This window comes from Phaseolus vulgaris, chromosome 6 (assembly GCF_051622355.1).
Source record: "Phaseolus vulgaris cultivar YP4 chromosome 6, ASM5162235v1, whole genome shotgun sequence".
Classification (NCBI taxonomy): Eukaryota; Viridiplantae; Streptophyta; class Magnoliopsida; order Fabales; family Fabaceae; genus Phaseolus; species Phaseolus vulgaris.
Genome location: NC_143503.1, coordinates 22,771,636 through 22,792,699, shown reverse-complemented (window position 1 = coordinate 22,792,699; position 21,064 = coordinate 22,771,636). Strand labels below are relative to the sequence as shown.

General features: G+C 33.9%; 1 protein-coding gene and 1 long non-coding RNA gene across 5 annotated transcripts; both read left to right on the top strand.

The window, feature by feature from the left end:
* Positions 1-4,060: 4,060 nt before the first annotated feature.
* On the top strand, positions 4,061-7,895 carry LOC137831344 (uncharacterized). Of its 4 annotated transcripts, none has more exons than XR_011084418.2 (7): positions 4,061-4,668; positions 4,876-4,968; positions 5,045-5,657; positions 5,755-5,856; positions 6,330-6,502; positions 6,728-6,919; positions 7,670-7,895. It is a non-coding gene; the product is annotated as an uncharacterized LOC137831344 (long non-coding RNA). The 4 variants fall into 4 exon arrangements; XR_011084416.2 differs by having other exon boundaries at positions 4,065-4,668; positions 5,064-5,657; XR_011084417.2 differs by having other exon boundaries at positions 4,084-4,415; positions 5,064-5,657.
* An 8,996-nt stretch (positions 7,896-16,891) lies between these two features.
* Positions 16,892-20,746, top strand: LOC150027299 (uncharacterized). Its single transcript, XM_090303921.1, has 5 exons — positions 16,892-17,280; positions 17,386-18,014; positions 18,675-19,347; positions 20,170-20,551; positions 20,657-20,746. Exons 1-5 carry the CDS (start codon positions 16,892-16,894, stop codon positions 20,744-20,746), a joined length of 2,163 nt encoding a protein of 720 aa, XP_090160047.1.
* Positions 20,747-21,064: the final 318 nt, after the last annotated feature.

Sequence of the window (21,064 nt, the reverse complement as noted above, 5' to 3'; positions counted from 1 at the left end):
TTCTTTTCCTGTGATTCAAACCTTATCAGATGGCTTTTCAAGCAGTGAAGGATTTGGTGTTGTTCTTTGGATCTTGAACCCAATCTGTTGTTTTGGTTTGGTCCCTGGAATCCAAATCTGGTTTTGGCTTTGCCATGCTCTGGAATAAAAAATTGGTTAAAACAAGGCAGTTGTGGTGTTCATGCAGGGCCACCAAGTTTTGGGGTGATGATTGTGTTGCCATATCTGGTGGCTCCTCTCACTTATATGCTTCTGGTATTGCTTGCGGAACAGGCCAGGGAGTAAGTATTGGCAGCCTGGGTAGAGACTAGAGGAAGTTGTGAACTAAATTGCAGCTTCACTAATACTACAAATGGAGCAAGAATCAAGACAACACCAGTTTGCTGAAGCTGATGCAGGGGAGGTCCTGTTTCTTGATGTTGCAGGCTTTCTATGTTAGGTATTCCGCATAGTTAAGCTTTTCTGGTGTGCAGGGATTTGTTGTTTTTTGGGAAGAATTGAAGCTTGATCATGTGGCTTTTAGACATGTCTCAATTCTTGGTTCAACCCCTTTAGGAACCTTTTTTCGTGAAGTATAATAGAAGACTACAGGATAGTTAGTTGCGGTATGTGTGTTTTAATTTTTTTTATGTTGAAAATCATGCAGCAGATTATAATTGAGAAGAGAAACCACTTTTTGGTCAAATATTGATATTCCAAGTCTTCTGAAAGTAAAATTACTTTATAAATTCAAATTAATCTTTACAATCTAGTAAAAATATGGTAAATTGGATGAGTGCATTCAAGAATACTATACCACCTGTTGGTCAAGACCCCATTAAGATCTGACTGTAGCTAATACGAGAGCAACTCACAAAGCAGCTATAAGACATGCTTGGAGAGGAGCTTTCGCAACACTTGAGACAAGAGATGTGAGACATGATGATATCATCTCTTCATCTTTTCTAACAAATATTCAGTTGTTCTCCAATCTATACATGTGTTAGTATAAAAGAAGATTTGTGTTGTTTTTATAATCTATTGGCCAAGAACACTAACAATGATATGCTACATCAATGAGTTGTATTTTATAGTGATTTTTCTTATTTAGTGCTAATTGACAGGTCTCATGATTTTTTTTAATGTTCCCAGCAATTTGGTTTAATTCCTTCGTTTTTTAAATAGAGATAATTTGTCTCTTTATTATAAAAAAAACTGTAATTTTGGATTATAATACAATTTTTCATATATATTATAATACAATAAAATTATTAAATAAAAATCAATTTTAAGGACAAAAAATAATTAGTTGTTATATTAACTAAATTAGATACTATTTTAGAGACTAAAAAAATTATTAGTTTCTAAATTAGTTTTTATTATTGATAAATATTTTCTAAATTGGTATTTAATTAGCTATCAAGGATTTTGCTACCAAATTTATAATCTAAATAATTGGTAGTTAAAATAGCTAATTAAATACCAATTTAGAAACTATTTATAATAAAAAAACTAATTTAGAAATCAATAATTTTGTAGTCTCTAAAATAGTATCTAATTTAGTAGTCACTAATTATTTTCAATCTCTAAATTTGATTTTTATTTAATAATTTTATATTTGTATTCAATTGAACCTTAACACACCAAATCTATGAAGCGGTGTCCGAAGTATCGGACATCGACACTCGTATGACACCTACACCTGTAGGACACATATCCGTAATGTCCAATTCAAAAAGTATTTGTTAGATTTATGATAATTCTAATACGGTTCTAACACAATTTTAAAAAGAAAAAATACATTAATTTTCTAAAAAATCAAACTTTATTGTATAAATTGTTATTATGATTATAAAAATAAGAAATAAATCCTCGTGAATCAGTTATGAAAAACATCTTTTTACTCCAAAAATATACTCTGAAACATACTTGTGCACATAAATATTTATTGTCAATTTATATAATTCATAATTATATAATATATAGATTTGTGTCCCCATGTCCTACATTTTAGAGATTTTACGTATCTTTGTGTCCGTCTCCATGTCGTATCAGTGTGTCTGTGTTAATGTTTGTGCTACGTAGTACCAAATAGCTATAATTTACAACAGGTACTCAAAATAATGGATTGAGCAAAATAAGAGATACTATATTTAAGCCTAATAAAAAATTATTGCAGATTAAAAAAAACCTAATAAAAAATATTAAATAAATAAGTAAATACAGATATATTTAAACTTTTATTTTATAAATTGTTAAAAGATTGTTTTATTAGTGGTTTAACAATATTTTATCATGGATAATGTTGATTTCCGAGTATTTACAAAATAAATTTATATTTTAATTAAATAGTTCATTAAAATTAAAAATGTATTTTTGATATAAAAATTAGAAGAAACATGTTGAAAAACTGTAAAAATGTGTAACCATACGAGAAAAGGAGTATATTATATATACTACAGAAATTATTATTTGAATTTATGATAAAAGTGTATTACTGACAAAAACAGTACTAGATTATTAATTATTTACGATTCATTAGCGCAAACATTTGATAAAGGGAAAGAACGAAATATAAAACGGTGATAAGTTGAAAATAATTATTTGTTGAAAATAAGAAATGATGTTTGGTCAAAGAACACTTATTAAGAAAGCATAAACATTTTCATTCATTTTAGTGGTAGTCAATTTTTGATTGAATGGATGCCAAATTCTATCTTCCCCTCTAGTCAAAATTTCACTGCAATAATATTACCAAAGAAGCATATTTATGTGAGAAAATTTTCTTGTACAAGGCCTTTTATCTAGGTAGAAGTTTAAGAGAATCAGAACCTGGGACTGGGTCGGATGTTGCTTTACTTCATGCTCACTTACTGTCATACTATTTCTGTAAGTAATTGAAAAAATCTACCTTAAGAAAGAGGTCTTTAATTAGTTTCTCTATGGAAGTAACACTTCCATTTGCTATTAGAGTAACACATATGCATAAGCTAGGGGACTGATACATAGTTTAGCAGTTCATACTCATGGTCTTTTCAATGGTTCTTAATTAAAAAAATGTCCAATCTTTTGGACCATAATATGTGGAGACATGTAATTCACGCATTCAAAGAAGTAATTGTTCGATATCATATTAAATTATAATATATAAATAAGAATTTAGTCTCATAAAGTTACTGTAATGTTTCTTTATATTTTTACCAATAATAAAGAAACTTATAAAAGATGGAACACTTACACCATTCCAACCCTTTTCCTATTTATACATAAGAAAAAGTGCAAAAATACATCAAAGATCATATGTGCAGAAATAGTATAGCAACAAAGAATAATTTGATAAGGCTAGTAGTAATCTTGGTTAGTAGTTTGTGTGGATTGTGTGATGAAGAACACTACAAAAAAGATTAGTATTATCTATGAATTTTTATTGACGAATCTAAATTCGTTGGTAAATTCAGTTATGAACATTACCCACAGACAATATTACCTACAAATATTACCCACATATCTAAATTTGTAAGTAAATTCAACATTACCTACTAATTATTATCCACGGATTTTTATTACCTACCAACTATTATCCACGGATCTCTATACCAACGGTTACCCACAAATTTCTATTACCTACCAACTATTAGTCACGAATCTCTATTATCTAATAACTATTATTCACGGATCTCTCTTACCTACCAACTCTTATCCACGGATCTTTGTTACCTACCAACTCTTATCCATAGATCTTTATTACCTACCAACCATTATCATAAAAACTATATACATAATATTAAAAATATTATTATAAAATGAATAATTATAAAATCATAACTAATCACTATAACATTTTTTAGTTTAAACAACGTTAAAATAGACTACATGTATAAAACTGTTGCCTAAACACACCAAAGACCACACTTTTATAAATGTGGGTTAAAAATTATAAGAAGCCACGGTTTTACACCCGTTTAGGTTTTACACCCGTTGACATTTTAAGCCACGGTTTTTAAGCTGATGACATTTAAGCCACGGTTAAAAAATTATAATGCTATGTAGCCTTTTACGTTTAGAAAAAAACTTAAATGAAATATATGCGGGAAAAGGTTTTTTCTTCCTTCTCGTGAACGACTAATCACAAAAAACACAATACACTTCTCCCTCTCGCGCGTTTTTCGCTTCTTCTCCCCAAATCCCAGCGCGCCATCTTTTCCCCAAATCTTCCCGCCTTCTTCTGTGCAAATCTTCTCAGGCGCTCTTCTCCCCAACCCAAATTCTGAACTTGGGTGGTGTGAGTTGGACACCCTAGCAGGTGAGCATTGCAATTTGGTGCGAGTTGGATGGTGAAATCGGTGACCACTGGAGGCAAACGAAGTTCTTCGTGGTAAGGAGGTAGAGGGTTCCGTTGAAATCGTGAACACTGGAGCCAAACGAAGTTCTTCGTGGTGAGGAAGTTGAGGGTTTGTTGAGTTTAATTTAGGGACGGAGGTTTTCTTTCATAGACTATGTAATTTGGGGGCAAAGGTTTGGTTTCGTGAACTGTAATTTCGAAACGAAGAGGGTTCTTTGAAATTTTTTATAAAATAATTTATGTAGCTGCAATTGATGTGTTCTGAGACCATGTATTGGTTGGAATTTTTTATTTCATTGGATTCGGCATGTTTTGCTTGAGCTCTTCTAAGCTTATGGGTACTTCAGGTTAGGGACATCTTCACTGATTTGAATTCTTTTTTTTTCTATTCTTAAGAAATGCAATAGATAATAGAAATCAAAATCTTTCAATGTAGTATTTTTACTAGCAAATTTGGTATTTTTTTAGTTGTAGTAATTTGACGTATCTAAGTGTTGAGATGATAAATAGGATTAAAATTATGTATTGATTTACAGTTGTGTATCCTTGTGCAGCGGACTGGTACTCTTGAGTTTGATGGTGCGTCAAAAGGAAATCCTGGAAAATCTGATGTTGGGGCTGTTCTGCGAGCTATTGATGGAAGTTTGGTATACATTTGATGTTTCCGTATCTAGTCATCATTGGTATACAACTATAATCTCTTTAACTATTTTTACTTTAAAGATTTGTTGGTTACGTGAAGGTGTGGGTGTAGCAACTAACAATGCTGCTGAATATCGTGCAATGGTATTGGGAATGAAATATGCTCTTAAAAAGGGATTTATTCGTATCAAGGTGATTCCAAACTTGTTTCTCATTTCACCTTGATTATCTTTCCATTGTCCCATAAATTTCAGTATGCTGTTATTGGAGAAGTAGAAACATTTTCTGGACGTGTAGGGTAGAGGAATTAAGCATAATGAAATTGTAGATGAAGCGTAGACTTGGAAATGTTACATTTGTTAATGTTCAAAAGAAGATTACAAGTGATAACAACTTGAAATTTTTACAATGCTCAATCTTTATAGTCCTTTAAAGATTTTGTTGCTTTTTAAGTTATTTATTTTATGAAATTCTATAAGCTTTGAAATTTTAAACTGCAATATTCTATTTACAATTTTTGGACTAATTTATTTTGCACTTCTCGTATAATCTTGGTCATGGGAGGGAAAATCATGTTCCTGTGGTTGCTGTCATTGAATGCCCAAATGTTCAATTAGTAAAATTGGGCATCCGAGCTCTGGATGATTTTCCATGCCTGAGTATTCCTTATAATGCACGTGATAGTCAGTACCAGGTAAAAATGTTTGAAACAAGTAGTCATTCTCTACCGTGTCTGTTTTTAGATCTTTTTTTTTTTGTTTCTTAATATATTTAATTTTGGCATTGTTTAGATTCTTGGATGGCAACAAACTACTGGTAAAGTTGTAATGCAACGTTGTGCTGTAGCGGTCCAATGGTTAAATCAAAGAATTGCTCTCTCAAGATATGCTCATGTAAGTATTTCAATCTTTAGTAGCATATCTGAGGGAAAATTATCAAAGAAATAGAGAAAAATATTTGTTTGTAAAAGAAATTTATAGTTTAGGAAAAGTTCAAAACCCGTAGTTCAAGTGTTAATTTGTGATGAAATGTGCTATTTCACAAAGATGTTTTTGTTTCTTTGCTCCAAATGTCTATATGTTTCATCAAATATAGAAAATGGGAGCCATGAGGTTAATGTCCAACGGGAATGGACCCTTGACTAGGTTCTCTGTCTCATGTGGTAGATGCTTGAGGTTGTAACTATTTGTCTCAAAACATCTAACTTTAGGACCTTCTTTCTTTTTGGTTTCAATTAGAAAACTGTAATTGTTGTAACCAAAGATGGTAGGAGTAAACAATGGGCTGCAATAGTTGGTCTATGGAAGTGGTATACTGTTGAACCTGTTTTGATGTCCTAAGCAAATCTATGTCCCTAATGATGCAGAGGTATTTAAGTTTGAAGAGATATAGACAAGTGGAGGAACAGGAACATGTTGAGTCTGTTTGAGCTGCTCCTGCACCAGCAGTGGCTGCCTTTGGAGTACCAACTCAATACCAATGCTAGCGGCTTATGCAACATTTATTAGAATCACAACTTCAGATTAAGGATCACAACAAGTGAGACTGCATACAAGTAGCAATTATCTCATTTATTCTGTCTAAGAAAAATATGTCTTATTTTTTTTTTTAAATGAAATTATTTAAAAATTATTTGCTGTTTTGAACTGCTGTGTGGTCTCTTGTCTCTTATCCATGGCATCAACGTTTCTCACCCTACCAACTCCCTTCCTACACAAAACCAATGCCATTTCTTTCTCTAACAAGAGATCCTCATTTTCGCAGTGGAGCTCTCTGAAGATCAATGCAATTGCAAACAAATGGGAACCTACTAAGGTTGTGCCTCAGGCGGATGTTCTTATTCGTATGGAAGAGCTATCAGATAAAACAGCTGGGGGAGTTTTGCTGTCGAGGTCAGTTGTGAAATTTGAGAGATATCTTGTCGGTGAGGCTGGAGAACTAAAGGCTTGAACAAAGGTACTATTCACTGACATGAGTGCTTATGAGGTTGATTTGGGGATTGATACGCATCACTACTTCTATAGGGTTTGGCCACTGCATGAAATAAAAAGGGTGCACTGTTTTTTATAATATCTTTGAACCATTTCTATTAGTTGCGGCTGAAATTTTATATTCCTTTTATGTTATAATAACTTAGGTAGTTTCTGAATCAAAACTCCAATCATAAATTTGTGTTCTATCCTTTCCAGTAATCTAGTCTTAGTAAAAAAAAAATAATTCAAATAAAATTGTATCACAAAATGTTATTGCAAATAAAATTAATCTCTAAAAAATAAATTCAAATAAGTTGTACAACAACTTTAAGATTAAATGAAATTGATCTCTTTAAAAATAATTTTTCTTCAATAAATCTAAATAAAAAATATTAATCTATAAAATAAAATTTTAATCCCTTCAATTAATAATATTTTATTTTGTGAAAAAAAATTATTCTGATAATCTGGATTTTAAAAAATTCCAAATAAAAACTATTAATTATTTTATTGTTAAAATTAAAATTAACAAAAAATAATATTTTATTTTTTGTTGCATAATGTAAATTATAAATAATATATATATATATATATATATTACTTACCATATAAATATTTTTTATCAAGAATATCCACTAAATATACCTATTTTTATATTTATAGAGAAATTTATGTGTAAATATTTTGTTTAAATTAGATTTAATCTGTATATATTTATGTATTTTTTTTGCAGCTTAAGGACAATGAAGATTATGAAGACAATCTTGAAGAAGAATAAACTTATTGATATATAGTAAAGAAACAATATATTATATTTTTTTAACTAAGTTTGTAGTTTTAATTTTGAAGACTTGATTGTTATCATTACATTTATTGATTATGTAGTTTGAACACATTTATATGAGATTTTTTGTTGGATCACTTTTATTTCAATACACATTATCTTTCAATACTTATTATTTTTATCCTGAACTTTTATATGAGTAATTCTTTTAAACTTAAACTTAAAAAAGTGTATTATTTTTGTCAATACTTTAAGCAACACTTTTAAAATTATGGCTGCTATAAAGATTTTAGGCAACGATTTAAAAATGTTGTCTTTATAAAAACCGTGGCCTATTACAAACAGTCACGTTCACTTGGACCACGGCTAAAAAAACCGTTGCTTAAAGTTTAGACTACGGTTTTAATGCTTTAGACCACGATTTTATGTTGTTGCCTAAAGCAATAATTGTTGTAGTGAATATTCATAAATAATAACAATAATAATTATAACTAATAGATATACATATTATTAATATTATAAAATTAATAATATTAATATAAAAAATATTATTAGTATTATATTAAGAATATGAATAATATTAACAATATTAATAACATTACTATAATAATTAATAATGTTATTAATTTAAATAATAATAATATTAATGAAATTAATAATATGAATAATATTAAATATACGAATAATATTAATAATGTTTATATTATTAATTATATTAATATTGATAATCATATTAATAAGTATAATAATAATCATAACATATGACAACAAAATTTGACTGGTGTAATACTTAAAGCTTCTTTGGTCATATAATAATAATAATTGTCAATGTCAATAATAATCATAAAAATAGGCATAAAATAATATTTGTAAATAATAAGTAGGTAATGAGAAATATGCAGGAGTTCACTTAAAAGGGTGGACTTCATTGACTGCTTTATTTTTTTTTGTCTCTTTAGGGCATAGCAGGTTGCATATGTTGGGTGTTTGGGATAGGTAGGAGTGTGTGGTCCTACCTCTCTTTATTTTATTTTTTATTCTATATTAGGGTTTGATCACTCCTTAAATGATCTATATTTATTTTTTATTTTTTGCTGATAAAAAAATTGAGTAAGTCCTAAAATCATTTATGTCAAGATTTAGTGATAGAGCTAGGGTCACTCCCTAGGATTCGAGGTCAAGGGAAGAAACCTCCAGAAAACATATAAGAGAGAAGATGGGAAATAATTCTTTCTTTTTTTTTTCATTTCTTTCATCATGGTAATATTAGGAAACAACAAAACAAAATTGGATTGCGTATCTACACCTCTGACTCAACAGAAAAACAGAATTGCATATGACTCAACATAATTTTCCCTTCACACATAGTCACTTAGGTAAGTGGGTTTCCAGGTCATCCTAATGGGTTTGGACGATTGGGCATCTGCATTCCTATCATCACCCTCCTCTAGGAGAACCACCTTGTCCTCAAAGTGAAACTTGTATTGAAGATCATCCCATTTTTCCCAACTTGTGTCTTCCGAAGCCAAACCAAGCCATTGCATCAATATCAAGAGAGAAGGTGACGAAGTAGAAGAGTTCCATTAGCGGTCCAAAATAGCCAAAGGTTGAACCAAGGGATGGTTATCGTGGGAATCCGGCGGTAATGGATCAGTATTGTGAATGAGTGGACCTTTGTGAAGTTTTAACAAAGAGCAATGAAACACAAGGTGTATCTTTGAACCAGAGGGTAAATTCAAACGATAAGCAACTGCTCCAATCTGTTCTGTGATTTGAAAAGCACCATAAAATCTTTTAGATCATTTATGATATGTCAAATTAGAAATAGAACTCTGGCGGTAAGGCTGCAATTTGACATAAACTCAATCTCCTATATTATAGGATATATCTCTCCTTTTGCTATCAGCTTGTAGTTTCATGGCAGCTTGAACCTTGAGCAAACGATTCCTTAATTTGAGCAACATTTCTTGTCTAGAAGCCAACAAATTGTCAACAACTTCAATGGAAGATGAACCAAGCAAATAGTGAGGTATGGATGGAGGACTTTTGCCATACATAAGCTTGAAAGGTATAACTCCAGTAGAGGAATGGACAACAGTATTGTAAGACCATTCTGCTAGAGAAAGAAATTTGTACCAGTTGGAAGGTTTAAACAAAGGAACGCAAATACTGCTTAAGTACTCGATTAAGGACCTTCGTTTGACCATCAGTTTCGGGATGGTATGAAGTGCTCATGCGCAGTTTTGTGCCACATATTTTAAACAACTCGCCCCAGAATTGACTGATGAAAATGGGGTCACGGTCTGCGACTAGGCTACGAGGGAAGCCATGGTGTTTGCAAACCAAGTCCAAAAAAACAGAAACCACCTTGAAAGCCCCATATTTTGGAGGAAGTGCGCCAAAGTGAGCACCCTTAGAAAAACGATCCACTACAACAATAATAGCAGTATGGCCCTGGGATGGGGTAGGCCGGTGATAAAATCCAAGGAAAGGTCTTCCCAAATGGCTGTTGGGATTGACAGTGGTTGAAGTAAGCCTGCCGGTTTCTTGGTCTCATACTTGACTTGTTGGCAAGTGCTACACTGAGAAATGAAGTGTTGAACATCCTTACGCATGGCAGCTCAGTAAAAACTTTCTTGCAACCTATGTAAGGATTTTGCTACACCCATATGGCCTCCCAAAGGAGTCTTGTGGTATTCCTCCATCAGTAGCTGTTTAAAGTGATTAGTAGGGTCGAGCTAGATCTTTCCTTTGAAGAAAATGAGACCATTCTGAATTTTATAATCTGTAAAAGAGGCAGGGTTGTGTTGTATTTGTGTGACTAAGTTTTGGAAATCGAGGCTATCAATTAAGGACTTGCGTAGGTCCTCCAAGAAGGTGAAATTGGGCATGGAAAGCACGAAAAATTGACCCTCATTGTGCTCAAAGATGCGAGATGAGGCATCTGCGACAATATTGTTTTTCTCCACTTTATATTGGATGGAATAATCGTAGCCCAGTAGTTTGGACAGATACACTTGTTGCTCAGGTGTTTGGATTACTTGAGACATCAATTCCTTCAAGGTCTTATGATCTGTTAGAATGACAAATGCGTGACCCAACAAATATTGGCACCACTTGCGTACAACCGTGGTGATCGCATGCAGCTCCCTAACATATGTAGAAGCTCGTTGTAATCTAGGACAAAAAGGTTTGCTAAAGAAAGCAATGGGATGTGAATGTTGCATGAGAACAACCCTCATGGCCAGTCCGGACACATCGGTTTCCAAAACAAAGGGAACAGTGAAGTCAGGAAGAGCAAGAACGAGGGCCTCAGTCATAGCTTTCTTGAGGCGTTCAAATGCTAATTGTGCATTTGGATTCCACTGAAAACAATCCTTGTGCAGCAAAGTAGTTAGAGGTGAAGCAATAGATACATATCCCTTAATAAATTTGCGGTAAAAACCCGTGAGTCCAAGAAATCCTTGCAAGGACTTAATGGTGGTGGGAACGGGTCAATCCAACATGGCCTGTGGCCGAGATACTCCAATTGACGTTTACCAAAGAGGCACTTGGAATCTTTGAGAAAGAATTGCCCATCTCGCAGTGCCTGAAAAAAACACTCCAAGTGGGAAAGATGTGCTTAAAATGAACTGCTAGATACAAGAATGTCATCAAAGAACACAATTGCAAACTTGCGAAGGAATGGTTTGAGAAGCTCGTTCATGGTTGCTTGAAAAGTGGAATGGGCGTTACAAAGCCCAAATGGCATGACCCTATATTCGTAGTGGCCTTGGTGGGTGTGGAAAGTTGTCTTAGGAATGCCATGTTCATTCATAAGAATCTGGTGAAAACCTTGCCTCAAATCAAGTTTAGAAAACCAAGAGGCATTGGCCAGTTCATCTAAAATTTCATCAATTATCGGCATTGGAAAGTGATCCTTTATGGTGATCGAGTTTAAAGCCCGGTAGTCCACGCAAAAACGCCAATTGTCGTCCTTTTTCTTAACTAGTAAAACAGGGGAAGAAAATGGGTTGTGGCTAAGTTGAATCATACCCGCAGATAGCATTTCATCAACTTGTTTCTCTATTTCTCCCTTTTGGAAGTGGGGGTAGCGATATGGTCGGACATTTACGGGGTTAGAATTGGGTAGTAAGTGTATTTTGTGGGTAATATTGCGGGAAGGAGGGAGTTGAGTAGGTGTCTGAAAAATGGTGTGGTATGCAGTCACGAGGGAGGCTATTTTTGGGATATGTTGGTTTGGGGTAGGGTCAATGTTTGGGGATTTGGTTTCAGTGATTGAAATGTGAAAAAATGCAGATGTGGCATTGGTTTGAAGGAGTCGTTTGACCTGTTGTGCAGAGGCGTCCATAGGCTTGGTAGGAGCATTTGCACAAAATCGGACGAGCTCCCTGTGTTTGATAAATTGCATGGTCATTTTGTCGTAATCAGTAATGATGGGACCCAAACGTTTGAAGCATTGGATCCCCAATACAATATTTGCACCACTAATAAGGAGTACGTGCAAGTGCACATCAAAAGTGCACCATTGAAAAGACACAGTAGTGTGATGACATATGTGCAAACAGTCTAGTACTATTCCATTTCCTACCGCGACCTTTAGCCCGTGCGTAACTTTTGTGGGTAGCACGAGGAATTTAGCTACCCGAGTTTGCACAAAGTTGTGCGTGCTACCACCATCGATGAGGATAGTAATGTGAGATTGACCAATCTGTCCATATAAACAAAATGCTTCAGGTGCAGAGGAACCTGAAAGAGCGTTGAAGCTGATTTGGGCGTCTGTGTTGTCAGGGTATGGAGGGAGGGATTCAATGATGGGAGGAGGTGGGGGGTCGGAGTCAGGATATTGATCATCATCCTGACTGATTAATAGGAAGAAATAAGCCTTACAATTATGGTTGAGACAAATTTTTCATCGCAATTAAAGGAAAGACCTTTCTCTCTACGGGCAGCTCTTTCCTCTAGGCTCAACTGACGAAATTGGATTTTGGGTGGGGTGGGGAGAAGTGGGGTTGTGGTAGTGTTGGTGGTTGTGGAAGGCGCAGGTGTAGTAATTTTACCCTTGTGACCGTGACAGCGATCCTCAATCTTGTCTTTGTGGAGTTTTGTCAAGGTCATGGCTTGAGGAAGAGACAAAGGTTATAATGCTTGAACTTCTCTGCGAATGTCTGGTGAGAGTCCGGAGATGAAGCAACTAAGGAAGAACGAAGGAGCGAGGCCAACAATGCTATTTTCCAAACGTTCAAACTCATTCAAATAATCATTGGCAGTACCACGTTGAGTAAGTTTGAACAAGGCTCCTTTGCGGTCATCATAGAATGACGGCGCAAATCTGGTTTCGTGAGCTTGGAGCAAGCTAGGCCACGACGTGATGAAGCCGTTGCAAAACATCCATTGAAACCAACTCAAAGCAGGCCATCCATGTAGAGTGATGTCACTATGATACGGTCCTCGTCGGGTGTCCCTTGGTAATCGAAGAATTGTGAGATTTTGAAGATCCATCCCATGACATCATTACCATCAAAACGTGGAACCTCAAGCATAATAAGTGATCGGTTGATATAGGGCGATGGCAGTGGGTGGGCTGAATGTGGTGCTACGAGAGTTCAGTTGCTCGAGAAAGGAATCGATTTTGAGGGAAAGTTCATGTTGGTTAGAGGTGAGGGTGGTTGAGTTTGGGTGAGGCGAAGAATGACCTCTTCCAGGCGGTCGGAGGTGACCTTGGAGCGCGTATTGTGTTTGGTCATGGTGGTGAGAGGGCAAGTTGGACCAATTGATAGAGCTAGGGTCACTCCCTTGGATTTGAGGTCAAGGGAAGAAACCTCCAGAAAACATATAAGAGAGAAGATGGGATATAATTCTTTCTTTTTTTTCCATTTCTTTCATCATGGTAGTATTTAAACAAAATGATCTAACGCCAATCATTAGCAACCCGCAATAATAGGAAACAACAAAACAGAATTGGATTGTGTATCTACACCTATGACCCAACAGAAAAACAGAATTGCTTATGACTCAGCATAATTCTCCCTTCACACATAGTCACTTAGGTAAGTGGATTTTCGGGTCATCCTAATGGGTCTGAATGATTGGGTCTTTGCATTCCTATCATTTATGTGTATAACATGTTTTCTGCTTTTAACCTATTTTCTACTTGTTGATGTCGTTGTCTTGAGATGCTTTAGTTATCCTCTCTAGCTTTACTTTTTTTATCATGAATATTGCATGAACTAAGCAATTAGTCTCACAATGTGCTGTGTTTCAAAAGCATTAATTAACACTATAAACAATTTAATAGATATAAATGTACAAGAATAAGTTATATGGGAGGTAACTGATTTTTTAAGCTAACAAAGAATCGGAACATTAGAAGAAAGATTCATTTTCTTTTGTGTGTGTTTAAAGTGGTTATTCTTTTGCACTGACAACACAAAGGATTCGAGATGCCTTTCTTCATATTAGTGAGGAAGAAATTAGTTAGGAATTCTCTGTAAGTTGCCATCCAGAGTTCATAATATATTGTTCGCAATTGAAATTAATATATAACATCTCGATTTAAAAATTAAAAATAATTGAAAAAAAAACTAAATTCACACGTTGGGTATGAGGTCATACAATTGACGTGCCCATGGCGATATCTATCTTCAAAACAAATATTTGCAATCAAAATTCTTGCCAAAAATGTAACAAAAGTTATTCAACAAATTTTCAGTGGTTATCAATCTGAATATATGCTCAACTCTGTCTTCGAAATTCGGGTGTCACTTCTACCTATCTCCAACTACCTTGTCCATATGAATACAAAAAATATAATTAAAATGCTAAACTCTACTAAAACTAACATTAATTTTTTTAAGGATTAATTAATCACGGATCCAATAATAATTTTACTGATAATAATAATAAGAAAATAGTTTATCATAAAAAAAATGTTAGAGAGATATATAATAGGTGGAATGAGATTTTTTTTTTTAAGATTGGTATGAGATTTGTCACGTGATGGTATCCCAAAAGTCAAAAAGTCAAATCCATTTTATATGCGGACTCTTTCTTTGGTTAAAAGGAAGCACTTGAGTGGATACAATTTCACTCATATCTCTTATTTGATTCACTGTTCTCTGTAGAAGAGAAACAAAGTGATTAACGTGAATAGTGTTTTCTAAACTCCACTTTAACATACACAAATCTAATTTACACATCTATTTTCTCAAATTCTAAAAAGTAAGGAAGAAGATAGATAAACTAGAGGAACAAGATTTGATACCCTTATCTTTGTGATATTAATGAAAACAAAAAAACCTCATTCAAAAATTACTAATGATAGATACAAAATCAAATTACAGTATCATTAATCAGATTATAATTTAGGGTAACAAGATAATACACAAACTTCTAAGCACTACCAAGAATAAATAAATAACTACAAGAAGAACAGATAGAGAAACAAATAATTAATCATTATATACATTAAAATAAATATTATTTTATAAATTAAAAAATTATTAATATTTAAAATAATTTATGTTATTAATAAAAAATTATAAATTAATTTCAATATTTAACACTAATTATCAAGATTTTAGATATTAATTATTTTATATTTTAAATTAATCTTTAATTATAAATTACTGATTAATTTAAAATTTAAAATAATTAGTAGATAAAATTTTGATTAATTTAAAATTTAAAATAATTAGTAGATAAAACTTTAGTAACTAAAATTGGATACGAATATAGAAACAATTTTATGAATTTTTATTTAATAATACAAACTATTTTATATAAAAAAAATCTTTAATTTATAAAATAATATTTAAATTAGTTAATATATTAATTAATTTTTATTGTAATGATATTTTTTATTATATTTAAACTTTGTTTTAACTTAGATCCTTTACCAACTATTTTATAGTTATTTTATGTTAACACCACAAACAATAAAAAAAACATTCACTTAACAAATCAATAAAATAATATTTTAATTATATATAATTTTTTTATATTTTAAATATTATTATATCATTATAATGTAACGTGAAGTATATATGTTTTTACTGTTTGTTCTGATGTGAAAGAAATGTTTTCTTTACAGTTTTTACAGTCACATTAGGTTTGTACGGTTATTTGTGTTTGTTTTTGGTTAAGATATAAATTTATCTGGACCGAAAAGAATTGGTATAGGAAGCATTTTCCTTATAAATGTGCATCTAGGTTTAGCGTTCTCTTCTTACAAACTGTTATATATATATATATATATATATATATATATATATATATATATATATATATATATATATATATATATATATGTGATAGGCGATGCCATGAAGGAGCAACCTTGAATAAAGTGGTGAGACAAAAATCCTCCATGGGAAACTCATTCAACAAATATGTGAAGATTGAGCTTTACAAATGGTCAAGTTCAGAATTTCCTCAAGAGTACGCTCTTGGTTACACTTCCCTCGATGATGCATCGTTGTCAATATGTATTATATATATTGAAGAAGAAAGCGAACCGTTGCAGTGCACATTTCGTAGAGTCACAGAGTCGTTGCAGATCGACGGACACCGCGAGATCTCCTCCGATTTTTCCGGCAATCTGTTTCTCCACTCGCTTTCTGTTTCAAGTTTGTGTCTTTGAGTTTGAAAGGGTTTTTGGAACGTTGCAAGACCTGTTCCACGATCTTCCTTCTGTTGTGGTGGCCTTCCGCCATTTCCGGCGCGTCTCCGGCGTCACCTCCGAACCGCCGGAACAGCTTTCTCCATATCCCCTTTTTTCGTGGGTTTTGGGCTTCTCTCCTTGCCTATAAATAAGAGGCACGAGAATGCTCAAATCACATTGGCTTCGGCACATCGATCTCCTCTTCTTCTTCCTCACAGCACTCACCACCGTGCCTTCTTCTTCCTTCTCCATTTTTTCCCTTCTCATTTTCTCTCACCCCATTATCCTATTATTATAATTTTTCTGGGTTCCTTTTGGGTTTTACTTTTTCAAAGAAGAGAAACTTGCTAGTTCTGATCCTCGGAAATTACCGGGAAGTTCTTGTTGTATCCTGGGGGACTTGCGGAATACACCGCGGATAAGTCCTTACGGACAGTGATTACTCATGCCTTGGGAAACCTTTTTTTTTTTTCGTTTTAAAGCCTAATTTTCTACAATCGTAAGGACTTATGGCTAAAAATCCGAACAACAACGACAACACTGCTCCGGAAACATCAAATGTTGTTTCCGCAACGCAAACCATTTTTGCGAAACCTTTTCCGGACGTCTCCAAAATTGAAGTCTTTACCGGTCAGAACTTCCAACGTTGGCAAGAACGCATGTCCACCCTATTGGACATGTACGGAGTTGTTCATGCACTTACAACTGCCAAACCCGACTCAACCACGGCTGCGAAACAAGTTGACGACTGGATCCATGCGAATAAGGTATGCCGTCACACTTTACTCAGTGTGTTATCTAACGATCTATTCGATGTTTATGCTTCTTATAAGAATGCGAAAGATATTTGGGATTCTCTTATCCTCAAATATACTGTCGAAGACATCGTCAGACAAAGGTTCGTAATTGCAAAATACTATCGCTGGGAGATGATCGAAGGCAAAGACATCAAAATCCAAATAAACGAATATCACAAGCTGATTGAAGATATCAAAACTGAAAGCATAAAATTGCCAGATGAATTCGTGTCCGAACTCTTGATCGAAAAGCTTATGCAGTCTTGGACGGATTACAAACAACAACTGAAGCACAGACAGAAACAGATGTCTCTATCAGATTTGATCACCCACATCATCATTGAAGACACAAACAGGAACGAATGCGCTGCTGCAAAGGCCAAAGCTTTTTCTGCCAAAGCAAACGTGATAGAAGACAAACCAGCTCCAAAAAGGTACGAGAAAAAATTTGATCACAAAAAGAAACCTAATAACAAATTCTCTCGTCCCAGTGGAACTAACCCCATTTTCAAGAAAAAAGGTAATTGCTTTGTCTATGGAAAGCCAGGCCATCATGCACCTCAGTGCAGACATAGGGCTAAAAACGACTATCCTCCTAAGGCAAATCTAGCCGAAGGGGAAGATACTATTGTGGCAGTCGTTTCACAAGTAAACCTTGTGACAAATGTGAGCAAATGGGTGGTAGACTCTGGGGCTACCAGACACATCTGTGCAAACAGAAATGTGTTCACCTCCTACACAAGTGTGGGGGATGGAGAAGAACAAGTATATCTCGGTGACTCCAGGACAACTCCTGTCCTAGGAAAAGGAAGAGTTCTTCTGAAGCTCACATCTGGTAAAACTCTAGCTTTGAATAATGTGCTACATGTGCCATCAATTAGAGTTAATTTGGTCTCTATGGCACTACTAAGCAAAGTTGGGGTTAAAGTGTCATTTGAATCTGATAAGATTGTTATGACAAAAAACAATGTTTTTGTGGGAAAAGGATATTGTGATCAAGGCCTTTTTGTATTAAACATTTCTGAAATTATGAATGAATCTAAATCTTCTGCTTATATTGTTGACTCGTATGATATATGGCATGCTAGATTAGGACATGTGAATTCTTCGTATGTTATAAAATTGCAACGACTAGGATTAATCAACATGCATGACAAACAAAGTAGTAAATGTGATGTATGCGTAGAATCTAAAATAACAAAGAAAACATGTCACTCTGTAGAACGTCAAACTGAAATTCTTGGTTTAATTCATACCGACCTTGCTGATTTAAAACAAACCATGTCTAGAGGTGGTAAAAATTATTTTGTAACCTTTATAGACGATTTTTCTAGATACACCAAAGTGTATTTAATTAAACATAAGGATGAAACTTTTGACATGTTTTTAACTTATAAAGCAGAAGTAGAAAATCAACTCAATAAGAAAATTAAGAGAATTAGATTAGATAGAGGTGGTGAATATGTTTTATTTAATGACTATTGTGTAAAAGAAGGTATTATTCATGAAGTAACCCCACCATATTCACCTGAGTCTAATGGAGTAGCTGAAAGGAAAAATAGGACTCTTAAAGAAATGATGAATGCCATGCTTATTAGTTCTAATGCTCCTGATAATTTATGGGGTGAATCTCTGCTTACTGCGTGTTTTTTACAAAATAGGATACCACATAGGAAAACTAGTAAAACACCCTATGAGTTGTGGAAAAGTTATCAACCTAATTTGAAATACCTAAGAGTGTGGGGGAGTTTAGCTAAAGTGATGTTACCTGATCCTAAGAAAAGGAAAATAGGCTCTAAAACATCTGATTGTATGTTCTTAGGATATGCAGAACACAGTGCTGCCTATAGGTTTCTAGTTCTTAATAGTGATATAATTGAACGCAACACTATAGTAGAGATAAAAAACGTTGAGTTCTTTGAACACATCTTTCCGCTAAAGAGTAGTGGTACATCTGAACAACCTATAGATAGTGTTAGTGATACCTTGAGTGAGGATGTTAGAAGAAGTAAAAGACAGAGAAAGGAAACATCTTTTGGAGATGACTTTTATACTTATCTAGTTGAAAATGATCCAATAAGTTTTGTAGAAGCTACTAGTGCTCCTGATGCTAAACATTGGGATAAGGCCATTAAAACTGAGCTTGAATCAATTAAGAAAAATAATATGTGGACCTTAGTAGATCTTCCTAAAGGAGCAAAACCCATTGGTTGTAAGTGGATCTTTAAGAAGAAGTACCATCCTAATGGATCCATAGAGAAATATAAGGCAAGATTAGTAGCTAAAGGATTTACTCAAAAACATAACATAGATTACTTTGATACTTTTGCACCTGTTACTAGGATTTCCTCTATCCGTGTATTGCTAGCCTTAGCATTTATCCATAAGTTAGTAATTCACCAAATGGATGTTAAAACAGCTTTTTTGAATGGTGAATTAGAAGAGGAAATTTATATGACTCAACCTGAAGGTTGTGTAGTCTCAGCTCAAAAGGAAAAGGTATGCAAACTTTTAAAATCTTTGTATGGTTTGAAACAAGCACCAAAACAATGGCATGAAAAACTTGATAATGTTTTACTTTGTGAAGGTTTTTCTACCAATGATGCGGATAAATGTGTGTATTCTAGATCTGAAAATGGTGAATATGTCATTATATGTTTGTATGTGGATGACATGCTAATATTTGGTACATGTAATGATATAGTTGTTAAAACAAAATTGTTTCTTGGATCTAAGTTTGAGATGAAAGACATGGGTGAAGCAAGTGTGATTCTAGGAGTTAAAATCATAAGGAAGGGAGATAGTATATTACTATCCCAAGAAAAATACACTGAGAAACTTCTAAAGAAGTTTGGTTACTATGACTTTAAGTCAGTGAGTACCCCTTATGATGCTAACTCTAAATTAAAGAAGAATAGAGGAGAATCTATTTCTCAAACTCAGTATGCCCAGATAATTGGGAGCTTGTTGCATTTAATGAGCTTTTCTAGACCAGATATTGCTTATGCAGTAGGTAGATTAAGTAGATACACTCAATGTCCTAGTCAGGATCATTGGGAAGCACTTGCGAGACTCATGAAATACTTGAGAGGTACAATGGATTATGCAATTGAATATAGTGGATTTCTCGTTGTGCTAGAAGGGTACAGTGATGCTAACTGGATCTCTGATTCAGATGAGACAAAATCCACTAGTGGTTATGTATTTACACTTGGGGGTGGTGCAGTTACATGGAGATCAGCCAGGCAAACTATTATTGCAAGATCAACAATGGAATCTGAGTTTGTTGCTCTAGAAATGGCTGGTAGTGAAGCTGAGTGGTTGAAAAACTTCTTAGCAAACATTCCTTTAGGAATGAAACCAACCCCATCTGTATCAATACATTGTGATTGCCAATCGGCAATAGCTATAGCTAAAAATAAAAGCTATAATGGAAAGAATAGACATATACAATTGAGACACAATTTGGTGAAACAGCTGTTAAAGAGTGGAACGATTTCTATTGACTATGTCAAGTCAGAACAGAATCTGGCAGATCCTCTGACAAAACCCCTAGGGAGAAAATGATTTTAGAAACATCGAGGGGAATGGGACTTAAGCCACTTGCAAACAAACAAGTGATGGAAACCCAACCTTTGTGATTGGAGATCCCATGAATAAGGTTCATATGGATAAAAACGAGTCACTTGTTAGTTCTGCTAGCACAGATATTGATTTAAAATCAATTTTGTCCATTCCTATGGTGTGTGTGAAATTGCTAGTTACTGCATTATCGAGAGGATAAACTTTGTGGTTAAAATTCAAAGTTAAAAGAGTCTTAATGATTTACAAAGTTTTAATGATTTTCATATCCCTTATGGGTGGTGTATGATTTGCAGCATACAC